This window comes from Pleurodeles waltl, chromosome 11 (assembly GCF_031143425.1).
Source record: "Pleurodeles waltl isolate 20211129_DDA chromosome 11, aPleWal1.hap1.20221129, whole genome shotgun sequence".
In the NCBI taxonomy this organism is placed as follows: Eukaryota; Metazoa; Chordata; class Amphibia; order Caudata; family Salamandridae; genus Pleurodeles; species Pleurodeles waltl.
Window position 1 is genome coordinate 440,200,353 of NC_090450.1, and position 16,419 is coordinate 440,216,771.

At 44.4% G+C, this 16,419-nt stretch overlaps 1 protein-coding gene across 2 annotated transcripts in view; it reads right to left on the reverse strand.

Annotated features, from left to right (window-relative positions):
* ERLIN2 (ER lipid raft associated 2) overlaps positions 1-16,419 on the reverse strand; it is a 307,636-nt gene that overhangs the window by 236,162 nt on the left and 55,055 nt on the right. For both annotated transcript variants that reach the window (XM_069213801.1, XM_069213802.1), the window contains exons 3-4: positions 11,810-11,891; positions 10,549-10,595 (exon numbers count right to left, since the gene is read on the reverse strand). In XM_069213801.1, coding sequence (XP_069069902.1) covers positions 10,549-10,595; positions 11,810-11,891 — 129 coding nt within the window. The remainder of the gene's footprint in view (positions 1-10,548; positions 10,596-11,809; positions 11,892-16,419) is intronic.

The window sequence follows — 16,419 nt, forward strand, 5'->3', positions numbered from 1 at the left end:
CCCAAACCCCTTGTCTGGCCAAATCATTGGTTGATACAGTTGTTTACCACTGGTCTGAGGTCCTTAGACACCATTTCATGCCAAAAGTTTGAGTTGTTCTTTTTGCACACGTATGTCATTATTTGGGACATGACTCAGAAGGAACATCACTCGAGGGCTGATGAAGCTGTACCATATCAGAGGCATCCACTGTCTCCCAGTAAAGAATGGCACCCACATACTAGCCACTCATGAATGTTGAATTCCCTAATCTCACTTTAGTCTGTAGAAATGTACTCAAATTACAAATAATCTCATTAAACTGGGAAAATTCATGGAACATTCTAGGGCATCCAGTATAGAAAAGGGTTTGACTTTAACAGTCGGGCATAAGTAAGATATCATATAGTAATTTATTGCAGCAATCGTTTAGCACTTCATACCCCTTCTAAGACCACCGTAGTATGATTTTTGAGTTGATGATAACAGATACAACAACTAAGATGTTCCGTCACAGTAGTGAGCTGCACCAGAAAAAAGTATGTAGGACATACTGCATAACACTTCTTGTTTATAAGGAGAAGCTAACATAAACAGCTACATTTTCCCAGTCTACCATATTAAAACACCACTTATTCATTTCAGGCCCCAAATATCATGGTATGTCCCAAAGAAAACAGACATTTGATTCGCTCGTACACAGATGCACTTCATTAGCTACATTTAGAGTGTATGTAATTAGACTAGCTTAGGATTTAAAAATATCAGATTAGAAGGATTGCCAAAATTTGCACAAATCTTTAGAGAAAGGTTTGAGCACTCAGATAAATGTTCTGCCTCTCAGAACTAAATAGTGGCTCAGAAAACATCTATTCGCCCTAATCACTTGAATTAATCCACAAAGTGGATATATGTATGGACTGACTCCAGTTTTGTGTTCTAAAACATTAAAACGTAATAATGCTTCCAACTTCCATCCTATTTTGCCGCCCTCTCCAAATGTTCATAGCTAAGCTTGTAAACTAACCACATCATGTGCCAGGACCTCATGCAACACACTCAACTCTTTCCATATGACTCATACTCAAACCAAGTACACCAGTGCATCTGTAATCACTCTGGACCTTTTGAGTGCAAAGGTGTCACAATAGAGGCAGTTCAGCACTATACAAATGATAGATGACTTAACATATAGCGTTCTCCACCATGTCTAGAATGCAGGGAAATAGCAAGCAGTATCAACTTTCATGAGGGCAAGCACCTCCCAATCTATAGTATTTTGCAGAAAGTTAGTCATAGTATCAGAGAAGTCACACTGTGTTTAAACTGAGAAGAGGCTGATCAGTAATTGAGTTGAACCCTTCAATAGTATTCAATATTGATGTCTGGGAATGCGTGTTTATGTATTTATCAATGATAGTTATCAAAATTAAATGTATAGAAGAACACCACTGTAAGGAAATGCCTCCTTGGCATGGTTGCCCCCTGACTTTTTGCCTTTGCTGATGCTATGTTTACAATTGAAAGTGTGCTGAGGCCTGCTAACCAGGCCCCAGCACCAGTGTTCTTTCCCTAACCTGTACTTTTGTATCCACAATTGGCAGACCCTGGCATCCAGATAAGTCCCTTGTAACTGGTACTTCTAGTACCAAGGGCCCTGATGCCAAGGAAGGTCTCTAAGGGCTGCAGCATGTCTTATGCCACCCTGGAGACCTCTCACTCAGCACAGACACACTGCTTGCCAGCTTGTGTGTGCTAGTGAGGACAAAACGAGTAAGTCGACATGGCACTCCCCTCAGGGTGCCATGCCAGCCTCTCACTGCCTATGCAGTATAGGTAAGACACCCCTCTAGCAGGCCTTACAGCCCTAAGGCAGGGTGCACTATACCATAGGTGAGGGTACCAGTGCATGAGCATGGTACCCCTACAGTGTCTAAACAAGACCTTAGACATTGTAAGTGCAGGGTAGCCATAAGAGTATATGGTCTGGGAGTCTGTCAAACACGAACTCCACAGCACCATAATGGCTACACTGAAAACTGGGAAGTTTGGTATCAAACTTCTCAGCACAATAAATGCACACTGATGCCAGTGTACATTTTATTGCAAAATACACCCCAGAGGGCGCCTTAGAGGTGCCCCCTGAAACTTAACCGACTGTCTGTGTAGGCTGACTAGTTCCAGCAGCCTGCCACACTAGAGACATGTTGCTGGCCCCATGGGGAGAGTGCCTTTGTCACTCTGAGGCCAGTAACAAAGCCTGCACTGGGTGGAGATGCTAACACCTCCCCCAGGCAGGAGCTGTGACACCTGGCGGTGAGCCTCAAAGGCTCACCCCTTTGTCACAGCCCAGCAGGGCACTCCAGCTTAGTGGAGTTGCCCGCCCCCTCCGGCCACGGCCCCCACTTTTGGCGGCAAGGCTGGAGGGAACAAAGAAAGCAACAAGGAGGAGTCACTGGCCAGTCAGGACAGCCCCTAAGGTGTCCTGAGCTGAGGTGACTCTAACTTTTAGAAATCCTCCATCTTGCAGATGGAGGATTCCCCCAATAGGGTTAGGATTGTGACCCCCTCCCCTTGGGAGGAGGCACAAAGAGGGTGTACCCACCCTCAGGGCTAGTAGCCATTGGCTACTAACCCCCCAGACCTAAACACACCCTTAAATTTAGTATTTAAGGGCTACCCTGAACCCTAGAAAATTAGATTCCTGCAACTACAAGAAGAAGGACTGCCTAGCTGAAAACCCCTGCAGAGGAAGACCAGAAGACGACAACTGCCTTGGCTCCAGAAACTCACCGGCCTGTCTCCTGCCTTCCAAAGAACTCTGCTCCAGCGACGCCTTCCAAGGGACCAGCGACCTCTGACTCCTCTGAGGACTGCCCTGCTTCGAAAAAGACAAGAAACTCCCGAGGACAGCGGACCTGCTCCAAAAAGACTGCAACTTTGTTTCAAGGAGCAGCTTTAAAGACCCTGCAATCTCCCCGCAAGAAGCGTGAGACTTGCAACACTGCACCCGGCGACCCCGACTCGGCTGGTGGAGAACCAACACCTCAGGGAGGACCCCCGGACTACTCTACGACTGTGAGTACCAAAACCTGTCCCCCCTGAGCCCCCACAGCGCCGCCTGCAGAGGGAATCCCGAGGCTTCCCCTGACCGCGACTCTCTGAAACCTAAGTCCCGACGCCTGGAAAAGACCCTGCACCCGCAGCCCCCAGGACCTGAAGGACCGGACTTTCACTGGAGAAGTGACCCCCAGGAGTCCCTCTCCCTTGCCCAAGTGGAGGTTTCCCCGAGGAAGCCCCCCCCTTGCCTGCCTGCAGCGCTGAAGAGATCCGTTGATCTCTCATAGACTAACATTGAAAACCCGACGCTTGTTTCTACACTGCACCCGGCCGCCCCCGCGCTGCTGAGGGTGAAATTTCTGTGTGGGCTTGTGTCCCCCCCGGTGCCCTACAAAACCCCCCCTGGTCTGCCCTCCGAAGACGCGGGTACTTACCTGCAAGCAGACCGGAACCGGGGCACCCCCTTCTCTCCATTCTAGCCTATGCGTTTTGGGCACCACTTTGAACTCTGCACCTGACCGGCCCTGAGCTGCTGGTGTGGTGACTTTGGGGTTGCTCTGAACCCCCAACTGTGGGCTACCTTGGACCAAGAACTGAACCCTGTAAGTGTCTTACTTACCTGGTAAAACTAACAAAAACTTACCTCCCCCAGGAACTGTGAAAATTGCACTGTGTCCACTTTTAAAATAGCTATTTGTGAATAACTTGAAAAGTATACATGCAATTGAAATGATTCAAAGTTCCTAATGTACTTACCTGCAATACCTTTCAAACAAGATATTACATGTTAAATTTGAACCTGTGGTTCTTAAAATAAACTAAGAAAAGATATTTTTCTATACAAAACCTATTGGCTGGATTTGTCTTTGAGTGTATGTACCTCATTTATTGTCTATGTGTATGTACAACAAATGCTTAACACTACTCCTTGGATAAGCCTACTGCTCGACCACACTACCACAAAATAGAGCATTAGTATTATCTCTTTTTACCACTATTTTACCTCTAAGGGGAACCCTTGGACTCTGTGCATGCTATTCCTTACTTTGAAATAGCACATACAGAGCCAACTTCCTACAACCACACTATCTTCACTAGAGACATCCAAACGTTTCCATCTGAATAATGAAGAAAAGGGAAAATTAGAGGAAAGAAGTCTGTGGTGAAATACTCAAGATACACTAAAAACGAAGCACTGCCAAAGCCAACAGGTCTTTGGCAATGCAAAGGTTATTGGCTTTGTCAATGTCTTTTAGAAATGTTGTATGGCAGCGTCATGGAGCTTTTTTCCTTGACTCACAGGCATGTTGAACAGCAGCCATTATCAAGACCTAATGGCTTTGCCAATGATTGCTTTTCTTATGGCAGGTGGGGGCCGGGAGCAATGCACACAACAGAGGGTAGAGGATGGGAGGGAAGAAGAAACAGACAACTGGAGGGCGGGGGGGGGTGGGGCTAGCCCAAGAAAAACATGCTCACATTAACATTGCAGAGGTCTGTAAAGCACAAAGGCGTGTAAAGTGCAAAGTACTCCATGTTTAAAGCATACACAAGTAGGATGCTCTCTTGGCAGTTCATGTACCCACATTTCCTGCTAATTTCATTTCTTATAAACTCCATTTGATGCTCCTAAGCTTCTGGAACTCTTCTGTCAGGTTCATAGAGGATGGGGTGGAGCATAGATCTCCCATGATCCCTAAGTCTCTGCTGGAGTAGTTCATCCAGTCCAGGTTTTTTCTTTTTACTTTGAGTAAAGAAAGAAATACAAGTTCCAGAATACAGTTATAAAGTGAGGGATACAAGCATCAGAATGCAATGAAGAATAAAGCTGGCCTTTAATAACTACTCACACATGGATCTGTGTAAGTTACGAACTTTGCATGTGAACAGTGAGACTGATCACTATCGGAGAACCTGAACTAGGTGCTCAAGCAAATAAATAAAGGCAGAGAAACCAAGTAAGAAAAGAAGGAACAAGAGTGGGAAAGAAAAAAATAAGAACCGGAAAAGGGGGCATCAAAATAAAACAATTTCTCCAGATATGTAGATGTTTACCCTTGTTGTTACCATGCTCGGTGAATCCTGCATTTACACTTTTGCACTTTTGTTTCTCGGGCCTTCTATGAAAGGCATGAGTGCAAGCGGCTGCTAGGACCATTTGTCAGAAGCAGCTCTCCCTTCAATTTTCGGCAGCTGGCTGTAGGGGGATGCCGATTGTAGCATGACAAAAGAATGATGGACGCCGTGCTGAAACTTTTCAAACACACATCCCCAGTCACACATCTGGGCTAAATCCACCGTTCTTTTGGTCACCATGCACCCCAGTTTGGACCCAGCCATATGCAAATCAGTCTTGACCTTGCTCCCCATGGGAACAGACCAGCCCGAACTGACAGGCCCTCACTGGACTGGAAACAAGCATCCTGGGATCAGTTTTGGGGTGTCACCCCTCATCAGCCAGGCTAGGTTGAATCCACTGGCACAGTGAGCAAGAGGCCATTGAGCCTTGTGGAGCCCAAGTCCTTATAGAAGTACAGGAGGTAATAGAAGCTATAGATGAATGTGTTCCGGGAGAGGCCCCCGGCCCGGACAGAGTCCCCGCAGACTTATTCAAAACTAATCTTCACTTGTGGACTCTTCTCACTAATAGTTTTAGATCAGTCGTGTTAGGCTGTATTCATGGAGAACTGCTACTATAGTCCCTATATTTAAGAAAAGGGGCTCGGTCCCACCAGAGTTTATCTGTTATCTAAAGCCCAGTCTTTGATTAGTAACATCGAGGCTATCTTCTCATTTGCTACTAAGCCAAGTAGTAAGTCAATAGCTGTGATGCTGAACCTTTACAGGAGTAAATGCCTAGCAGTGGGCACTTATGGCGCAGGACTGTGGGGTTAAAGCAACAGATATTCTCAAAAGAGTAGAAAACAGATTCACTCATAGATTGTCAACCCCTAGAGGAACTGCTAACTTTATGTGCCACAAAGACATAGGGCTTCAATTTTAGGAAGATCTCATTGGTATGGCCCCCACTATTTTTATGGATTAAAGTATGGTGCACACCTGAAGCTGTGCTAACTGGAACATGCATTGCATATTGCTTGGCCCCACATGGGATTGACTCCATACCGTGTCTTTCATACCTGAAAGACTCTTATTAAGCTGGGCTTACGTCAGTTATTTGAAACCCCTGAGTACTATTGAGCTTCGGCATAAGTTATGCATTAAAGAGAGTTACCTAGTGTATTACAGGGACACTTGCATTGAAGTAGCCTCGGCAATGCCTTCGGAAACTAACTATGTGGTGTTGTGTACTGCTGGTGGACAACCCCTATTGGGAAGCACTTTGGGGCCCACTGTAAATTTTGCCTGGGGACTGATGTTTGAGTATACTTACCTTCAAGAACAGAGCTTATCAAATAGGTAAAAGGTGACGGAGGACACATTCCCTGGAGAGACCAAAGTCCCATTCTCCAGGTGAGAGAGTAATAGGAGAGAAGACAACTTCTGTCCAATGCTAGAGTCCAAAAAATGTTAAGAGCCTATTGCACAGGAAAGACCATGGGTATAATCCAAAAGTATTAGATTACAAATATATTCCCAGGGAAAATATAGCTGAGAAAGCAGGACAGTGAAAAACGGACAAAAATAACGATTGGTACACAGGTCTGGCTTTTGAAAACCAGCAAGTGATTTCTATCTTTTTCAGCTGTGTTTTTTCATAGGATTACAATGAATAGCGCAGGAGGTCAATTGTGAAAAATTTTATGGGATGTGTAAGGAAATGCCTCCTTGGCATGGTTACCCCCTGACTTTTTGCCTTTGCTGATGCTATGTTTTGAATTGAAAGTGTGCTGAGGCCTGCTAACCAGGCCCCAGCACCAGTGTTCTTTCCCTAACCTGTACTTTTGATTCCACAATTGGCACACCCTGGCATCCAGGTAAGTCCCTTGTAACTGGTACCCCTGGTACCAAGGGCCCTGATGGCAGGGAAGGTCTCTAAGGGCTGCAGCATATCTTATGCCACCCTAGGGACCCCTCACTCAGCACAGACACACTGCTTGCCAGCTGGTGTGTGCTGGTGAGGACAAAACGAGTAAGTCGACATGGCACTCCCCTCAGGGTGCCATGCCAACCTCACACTGCCTATGCAGTATAGATAAGTCACCCCTCTAGTAGGCCTTACAGCCCTAAGGCAGGGTGCACTATACCATAGGTGAGGGCACCAGTGCATGAGCACTGTGCCCCTACAGTGTCTAAGCCAAACCTTAGACATTGTAAGTGCAGGGTAGCCATAAGAGTATATGGTCTGGGAGTCTGTCAAACACGGACTCCACAGCACCATAATGGCTACACTGAAAACTGGGAAGTTTGGTATCAAACTTCTCAGCACAATAAATGCACACTGATGCCAGTGTACTTTTTATTGTAAAATACACCCCAGAGGGCACCTTAGAGGTGCCCCCCGAAACCTAATTCAACTACCCGTGTAGGCTGACTGGTTCTAGCAGCCTGCCACACTCGAGACATGTTGCTGGCCACATGGGGAGAGTGCCTTTGTCACTCTGTGGCCTGTAACAAAGCCTGCACTGGGTGGAGATGCCATCACCTCCCCCAGGCAGGAGCTGTAACACCTGGCGGTGAGCCTCAAAGGCTTACCCCCTTTGTTCCAGCACCGCAGGGCACTCCAGCTAGTGGAGTTGCCCGCCCCCTCCGGCCACGGCCCCACTTTTGGCGGCAAGGCCGGAGGAGATAATGAGAACAACAAGGAGCCACTGGCCAGTCAGGACAGCCCCTAAGGTGTTCTGAGCTGAAGTGACTAACTTTTAGCAATCCTCCATCTTGCAGATGGAGGATTCCCCCAACAGGGATAGGAATGTGACCCCCCTCCCCTTGGGAGGAGGCACAAAGAGGGTGTACCCACCCTCAGGGCTAGTAGCCATTGGCTACTAACCCCCCCCCCCCGACCTAAACACGCCCTTAAATTTAGTATTTAAGGGCTCCCCTGAACCTAAGAATTTAGATTCCTGCAACTTACCGAAGAAGAAGACTGCTGAGCTGAAAACCCCTGCAGAAGAAGAAAGAAGACACCAACTGCTTTGGCCCCAGTCCTACCGGCCTGTTTCCTGCCTTCTAAAGAAACCTGCTCCAGCGACGCTTTCTCCAGGACCAGCGACCTCTGAATCCTCAGAGGACTGCCCTGCTTCCAAGAGACCAAGAAACTCCCGAGAACAGCAGCCCTGTTCAACAAAGACTGCAACTTTGTATCGAGAGGAGCAGATTTAAAGACCCCTGCAATCCCCGCAAGAAGCGTGAGACTTGCAACACTGCACCCGGCGACCCCGACTCGACTGGTGGAGAAACAACACCTCAGGGAGGACCCTCCGGCGACTCAGAGACTGTGAGTAACCAAAGTTGTCCCCCCTGAGCCCCCACAGCGACGCCTGCAGAGGGGAAACCCGAGGCTCCCCCTGACCGCAACTGCCTGACTCTAAAATCCCGACGGCTGGAAAAGACCCTGCACCCGCAGCCCCCAGCACCTGAAGGATCGGAACTTCAGTGCAGGAGTGACCCCCAGGAGGCCCTCTCCCTTGCCCAGGTGGTGGCTACCCCGAGGAGCCCCCCCCTTGCCTGCCTGCACCGCTGAAGAGACCCCTTGGTCTCCCATTGGAAACCCGACGCTTGTTTGCACACTGCACCCGGCCGCCCCCGCGCTGCTGAGGGTGTACTTTCTGTGTGGACTTGTGTCCCCCCCGGTGCCCTACAAAACCCCCCTGGTCTGCCCTCCAAAGACGCGGGTACTTACCTGCTGGCAGACTGGAACCGGGGCACCCCCTTCTCTCCATTGAAGCCTATGCGTTTTGGGCACCACTTTGAACTCTGCACCTGACCGGCCCTGAGCTGCTGGTGTGGTGACTTTGGGGTTGCTCTGAACCCCCAACGGTGGGCTACCTTGGACCCCAATCTTAACCCCAATCTTACCTGCAAAAACTAACATTACTTTACCTCCCCCAGGAACTGTGAAAATTGCACTGTGTCCACTTTTAAAACAGCTTATTGTGTTTTATGTAAAAAGTATATATGCTACTGTGATTATTCAAAGTTCCTAAAGTACTTACCTGCAATACCTTTCAAATGAGATATTACATGTAGAATTTGAACCTGTGGTTCTTAAAATAAACTAAGAAAAGATTTTTCTATAACAAAAACCTATTGGCCTGGATTTGTCTCCGAGTGTGTGTTCCTCATTTATTGCCTGTGTGTATGTACAACAAATGCTTAACACTACTCCTTTGATAAGCCTACTGCTCGACCACACTACCACAAAATAGAGCATTAGTATTATCTCTTTTTGCCACTATCTTACCTCTAAGGGGAACCCTTGGACTCTGTGCATACTATTCCTTACTTTGAAATAGTGCATACAGAGCCAACTTCCTACAACCTCGCTTTAGAACTCAAGTTCACAGACCTGAGATTCACCAACACTAGACTGCCTCAACACCAGGTGCTGAAACTGAGGGCACGCTGAGCAGCTGCATGCATTACAGATATCAATTTCTGCCTAGCATATAGATTTAAGAAAAAGGTGCATGCCGAGCCAGCGTGCAAGGAATGACTGGCAACCAAAATCAGCCCTGGTACAATTGTTCAAACTAGTCCTACATTACAGAGACTGTGACCAGAATTGTGCCAGGAGGTTTGGTTGGTTTACAACAACCAATCCAGCTCTGGTAACATCCTTCTAGGCAACAACTCACTGGAAAACTGTCAGAGTTCCTGCCTGGCTCACAGAATTTCACCTCAGCCTATTCCTCCTTTTGGTTCTCATTCTCACACTCATTGTTTTTTTTTCTCTCTCTCACCACTTCTGTTAATCTCTCTCCCACCTATTGTTGTCATCACTTTCAACCCCTCTCAATTTGCGCTCTTCTTCTCCAAGTTGCTCACTCGTTCCTTTTACCTCTTCTTATGAACTACTGCTCTACACTGGCAGGTCTTACACTTCGTTTGCTATGCTCACTACCGGACCTCGCCCTCTTTGCAAGCTCATCCCCAGACTTTTTGCCTCTTCCCTCCACTTTTAGCTCACTTTATTTTTGCTGGGTTTTGGACTCTTAAGAGCCCTATCACTGCTAATCAGTGCTAAAGCGCAGGTGCACTGTACTCTAACCATGTTAACACTGGCTTACCCACTATTGGCATATGTAATTTGCTTATAAGTCCCTAGTAAAGTGCACTATATGTGCCCAGGGCCTGTAAATGAAATGCTACTAGTGGCCGGCAGCACTGATTGTGCCACCTACTTCAGTAGCCCTTTAAAACTGGCTAAAGTTAATAAGTTACTACACCCACTGGCCAACCACGATAAGAAGAAATGAAGGACCACTTGGTGGGCAAAAATTAAATACGCTGCTAAGCAAGAATAACGCAACTATCTCTATATCAGGTTATTCAAATAAGAAAAAAGTTTATGCAGTCTTGCTCGTTTGGAATCCTCTGGCATCTCACCTTGTTCCACAGGGAACGTTCTTCACCTCATCAGTTTGTAGTGTGCTCTGAGGAGACATGGAATCAACATTAAAACAGTGAGTTGAAACAGGTGAATACAACTCCACCTCCCGTCACACTGCATCCAAATCTAACACTTTATAATACTGCGATGAAAGGGAATGATACTCATGACCTACAACTGTCTAAAGTGCTGTGTAATTGACGATACTAAGATGACTGGATGAGACATTCTAGCTTAGGGGTCTCCTACCTTCCCTTTAATAGGAGCCATTTAAGTTCAGTGAAAATAATTCTGAACTTCCATTATTGGTGTTTCAATAGTGAGCATATCAAACAAGATTGCATTAGTGACCACCCAAGGCAAGATTGTCAACACCTCAGTGCATTAGTGAGGTTTGTTTGCAGTAATGTTAAAAAGGCTTTATCAAAGTGGAATGCCTCTCCTTGATTAACACATAACACCCGTAATTGTAGTGCCAGTGGCACTGAGGTAATAATATTAATAATAGATCTCTCCAAAGCTGCACGATTTCGCAGCTTTGAAACTATATTGCAAAAAAAAACTATTTTTTCCCCAAACATCAGCTTAGAAAATACATGCATTTTTGTCTCAAATGCATGATTTTCAATTTTGGTATACATATATTAATCCAACCAAGCAACAACTTTTAATTTAGTAAACTGGGCTGCACATAGCAGAGCAACATATAGGCAGCTGAAGAGCTACCAGTAGCTCATAAGCTACTCGTTGGAGAAGCTTGTTCTAGCTAAAAGGAAGATGGCTTTCTGATCCTAAAATGACTGGATGGGAAATTCCCTAGCTGCACAGCAATGCCTGTGTCTATAAGTACTGACAACAGTACTCACTCATACTATCAAAAATACCCCCTCAATGAACTCACTTTTATGGGTTTAGTTTCCAAAGCTGAAGCGCAACAATTACAGGTACAGAGTAACTTAAAATGTTTTTTACTGTCTTGGCCAAGATGGGTGCTCTTGCAGAACATCACTTCCTTTTACTTTACAACAGCCTCACCAAACCAAAGGTATGAATACATACAATGAAGAAATTGCTTGAAAAGATAAACTCGGACATCTTAAGGCAGTTACTCATGAAGTATTGGCCCTATGCCTCCGGCCCGACGCAGAAGGTACATAATCACTATGATGAACTAACACACAACTATACTGCAGACACGAAAACAGAGCAGAAACCAGCATGTCTGCACTCAGCATTCCCAGAAAAGGTACCACATACCTGTACAGACTTGAAAGATGTTATGAAAGGCAACATCAGGTGGAAGCCTGGTCCACTGGTTGATGTTAACAATGCACCCCCTCTGCAAAAAAAAAAAAGAAAAGAAGCTTTTATCATGTGTTAGTGTGGCACTGTAGAATAATATCATTCTAACATCTTATCAGTGAGCAACAATCAAGCACAAACAACATCTGTCATGATGCATTACAGCAGCTCCAACATACCCAGCATTAAAAGAACTCGGACAGTGACAATGTGTTTTAATGGATAGATGGTGGGTGAAAGGGTGCTCTAATGGGAGAACTGATACAGGACAATGGAAAAAGGTTTTTTTTTTTTTTTTAATTCAGTGCTCAACTTTTAAAGAATGAGATGCAGCTCAATATCATCAATCTTCATTGTTATCAGCTGGAAGCCAAAAGGAAGATTAAACACACATCCATTAACTAGATTAATAGTTGGATGAAAAATATATCAAACTATAAACACACAAACTACTCTGCTTAAGACACAATACATTACTGAGTTCATAATTTACAAACTAGGTTAAAAACAATTAAAGAATTTAAACAACAGAATTTTTTCTAAAAGTAGGCCTATCACCAGTACTCTACTACCCTCTAATAACACAATGGATTGAACAATAACAGTCAGAAATAAAGTAGTATATAAAAAAAAAAAAAAAAAAAAAAAGATACTATTTTCTCCGATTAGCAATCTTGTAAGCGGCTCATAAACCAGAGGCTACAGCATTCCACGTTGGTCCTATAACAAAGAGTTATGGCATCAGCAGACTTATGGACTCCACATCTCCTAAAAACAGGTGGGACGGGGGGGGGGGTAACCACTCCTCGTGGATAGAAAGCGCGAGTGTAATAGGTAATATAAAGTAGTTTTTCTGACTCCAAAATACATTCACAATACCACCAGGATATGTAATCAGGTGTGGCAGTGTAGCATATCTAAATCCAAGACAGACCATTTGTCAGGTTGGATCATATTTAAATGTCTCACAATGTACACTATGCTTGTAGGGAAAAAAATCCAAAAGGTCAGAGAACCATATCTAGTTGTTTGGAGACGTTTCACATGTTTAATGTGCCAGTACTTCTTTTATCACTACCATGGTATATGATTTTGAAGATGTATGGTTATTCCAAAGCTGCTCAAGTCCTAATTCCCTCAAGTTGTTCTTGACATGTCAAAACCACAATTTTTTGTTGCTCCTTGGAGAGATGAAACCTCATAAATGACTGTTATATATGAATTTGCCTTAAGGTTCCTTTACAGCTGAAGCCAATACATTACGTGGCATAGTGCAATAAAAATCAGCGATTGAGTATATACCAAGCTCATTGTCCACGGGCACAAACTGAGTACAATGGCCCAGTTTTAACAATGATCTTAAGGAACTATAATCAGCTTTAACAGTCAAAATGTCCAGATGACCCCCATATTTCTGCAGCTTAAGTTGCTGCTACCACTTCCTTTATCTTCTAAACTTGCAGTATGGCACATACAAGGCTTTACATCAAACAGCCACAGTGCAACACCTATATATGACAGTTGTATTTCTTGAGTTCCATCCATGTTAGCCTACAGCAAAAGGAACAACCAAAAAAAAAAAAAAAGTCACTTGTTTAACCAGCTGGTCATTTATGCAAAACAATTTAGGAGAAATAGCTGTGTTCCTAATAACTACATTGGTTTTGGAAACATTATTGGTCAACTGTTTCACAAATGGAGCATTGACAATTCTAATAATGAAAATATAACAACAACGTTGACAAATAATAATATTGCTGTCTTCTGCTTTCAAATATTTGGGGCATCAAGATGAAGCCAATTTAGATGGGTACCTACTTCATTCAAAAACAGGCAGAGATGAGGTGTGAGCACAGAAGTATTGCACCCCAACTTCACACGTGAGCACTAGGATTTTTTTTTATTTTTATTTTTTTTAACAAGGCACATTATATTGTTCTCCTTGAATAGCTCAATCAGACACCACTTCGACTGCACAAGATTTCTGATGGTAAACAATATGCACTCTCCACCATAGTTCCTTTAATAAATTTGACTGATTTCTCTAGCATTACAAAACTCTGAAAAGTCACTTCTGAAGAAGATTTTTAATTCCGGACAATAGCCAAAACATTGCTAAAAGTCATGCAGAACTACTTCTCACCTTCTTTCCCTATTTACCAAAAGATTGAACAGATCCAGATGTGTCCCTGCAGTTAACCGATCACACGCAGGTGTTGGAGTGTTCCCAGCAGCTGCACTAAACCCTATGTAGTGTGGCTGAGGGGAATGTGCATGCCACAGGGGGCTGGGAAACATCGCATGCATGCACCAGAAGCTTTTCCCCAATTAAGATAATACAAAGACATATGAATGGGGAAATTACTTCTGTGTACGCTCCTGCCTCAACTCACCACAATCAATGGCGTTGGCATGCTGACATCATTAGCCCTACCAGACGGCGGCAGAGATAGCTGCAGGTGAGTGCCACTCCATGTGTCCCGAGGCATTAATAGCTGAAGTGGGCTGACATATTGCCCCATGATGCTATGTTTTGATGGAAGTAAAATGTCAATGGCAAAATACCTGATCAATAGGTGAAGAGGGCTGACATGCTGCCCTATGCCATGGTGGGCAGAAGGGCAAATTGCCAACTTGTGAGAGTCACCTGCATTCTTCTCTTTCACAAAGAGCACATTTTTACAAAGTAGTTCCTCTAAATGCCAGGTACGACAACAGCAATATATCCTTTCCCTCACTGTGTGTATTTTAAGTTTAAGCCCAATATATTGTTTTTCTCTTTTAGCTTCTTTGGCGAACTTTACATTGCAGCATGAAGACAGGTAAATCAGATTTGTCTTTTCTTTTTATTGTCTAAATTGTCACTACTACACTAATAATATTTGAGAAGGCAAGTATTAGTTAACAGAGGTTGCTTCTTGGTGGATAGCAGCTACCTAGGCCCCAACTCAAATAAAAGAGGAAAGCCCACAGGCAGTTTCTGAAGCAGAGGCAAGTTCTGTAACTGAGACAGAATCATAGAACAGACTCCGGAAGTGATTTTTTTTTTCAGCTGGTGAAATACCATCTGGTGAATTGTCTTCCAGTAATTTTGAGGAACAACCCCATAACTCCTGAATGCAACCTTGCAATAGTCCAAGAGTAATGGTTTGACTATTAACTTCAAAATGACTCAAACCTAAACACTCCAAGGAAAGAGACAGAACAATTATAATTGGTTTCTGGGACGCGTAAAGATAGAATCAGCTAATACAGTGGCTCCTAACCTGTGGTCCAGAGACCCCTGGGGGTCCGCGAAGCCTCCTTAGGGGGTCAGTGACTGCTTAGAAAATGAACTAATAATACCAGATCAATAAGGTGCATAGACACAGTGTCTAAATGTACAACTTAAACTTTTAAAACGTACTATAAAAGGTCAAGGAATTTGAAATTGGAGGCTAAAAACTAAATTATTATTGTTAAACTGGTTTGTGGGAGCAATGCAGGTGTATCAAACAGAATCTAGTATGAACGATGTGTAGCCTTAATGGAATTCAGAAAAAGCTCCAACCTTCCTATTAAATGTAATATTTATTTTATTTGCAAATTAAATAAAATATGTCACCATTTGTGTATGTGTTTGATGGAATGCTCGTTTCTGTGTACTGTTTTGCGGTTTAAATCATCAATAATGTATAGGCCTGGGTCCTAGGCTACCAGTAATGATAAAGTGGGGGGGGGGGTTCACGGAAGTCAAAAGGTTGGGAACCACTTATTAATGCATACAGGTACCTTGGAGTCTACTCAATCCCAGTGGAAGGTTTGCAGAACAAAGTGAAGAAGTCAAGAGGAAAGGCAAAGCGATGGCAGTCGACCTAGGGGCACTGGAAAGGATGATGAAGGGCGCTTCACTCACCCCAATATTGCAATTAGCCCAAGCTAAGGTCCTCCCCATTCCGGCCTGTGTGACCGCTGCTCTGAGGTGGTCGGGACAGCAAGGTGCTGGATAACAGTGTAGAAAAGCTACAGGTCTATTTTCCACCTGCAGGGTGCACGTTCCCTGCACAAATTAGGCTGGAGCTCGGCCTAATTAAAAAACTCTGGGATTGGCAGGTGGCCTTCATGAACGCTATCAAGGCTTCAAAACAGCAAGGGAGGTCTCTCTAGGCAATTACCTTTGGCTTGAAATTCAAAGGAAGAACTGCTCGTCCATGAGAGCCTTCTTACAACAGTGCCTCACTACCCTTGGCTTTTTATCCACCTGGGCCCTCAACTCGAGCTGCAGAAAGCTAATAATAATAATAATAATAATAATAATAATAATAATAATAAATAAAACTGAACACCAAAGCCCTTTCTCTATTGGAAGACAAGCAATGTCTGGCAAGTTAAGTCACGAGTGGCTAACATCTCAGTAGCTACAGGAAGGTGTCCCATCAGTGAGATCTAGCTCCCCCCCCCCCTTCTAAATGTGCCATTGTGGCTTTGTTAGATCATGACTTCTTTGAGGAAATTGTGTAAAAAATTATTTTGCATGCCAAACTGATTCTGAGGGAGAGGCATCATACCATGGTGCGCAAGGGAAC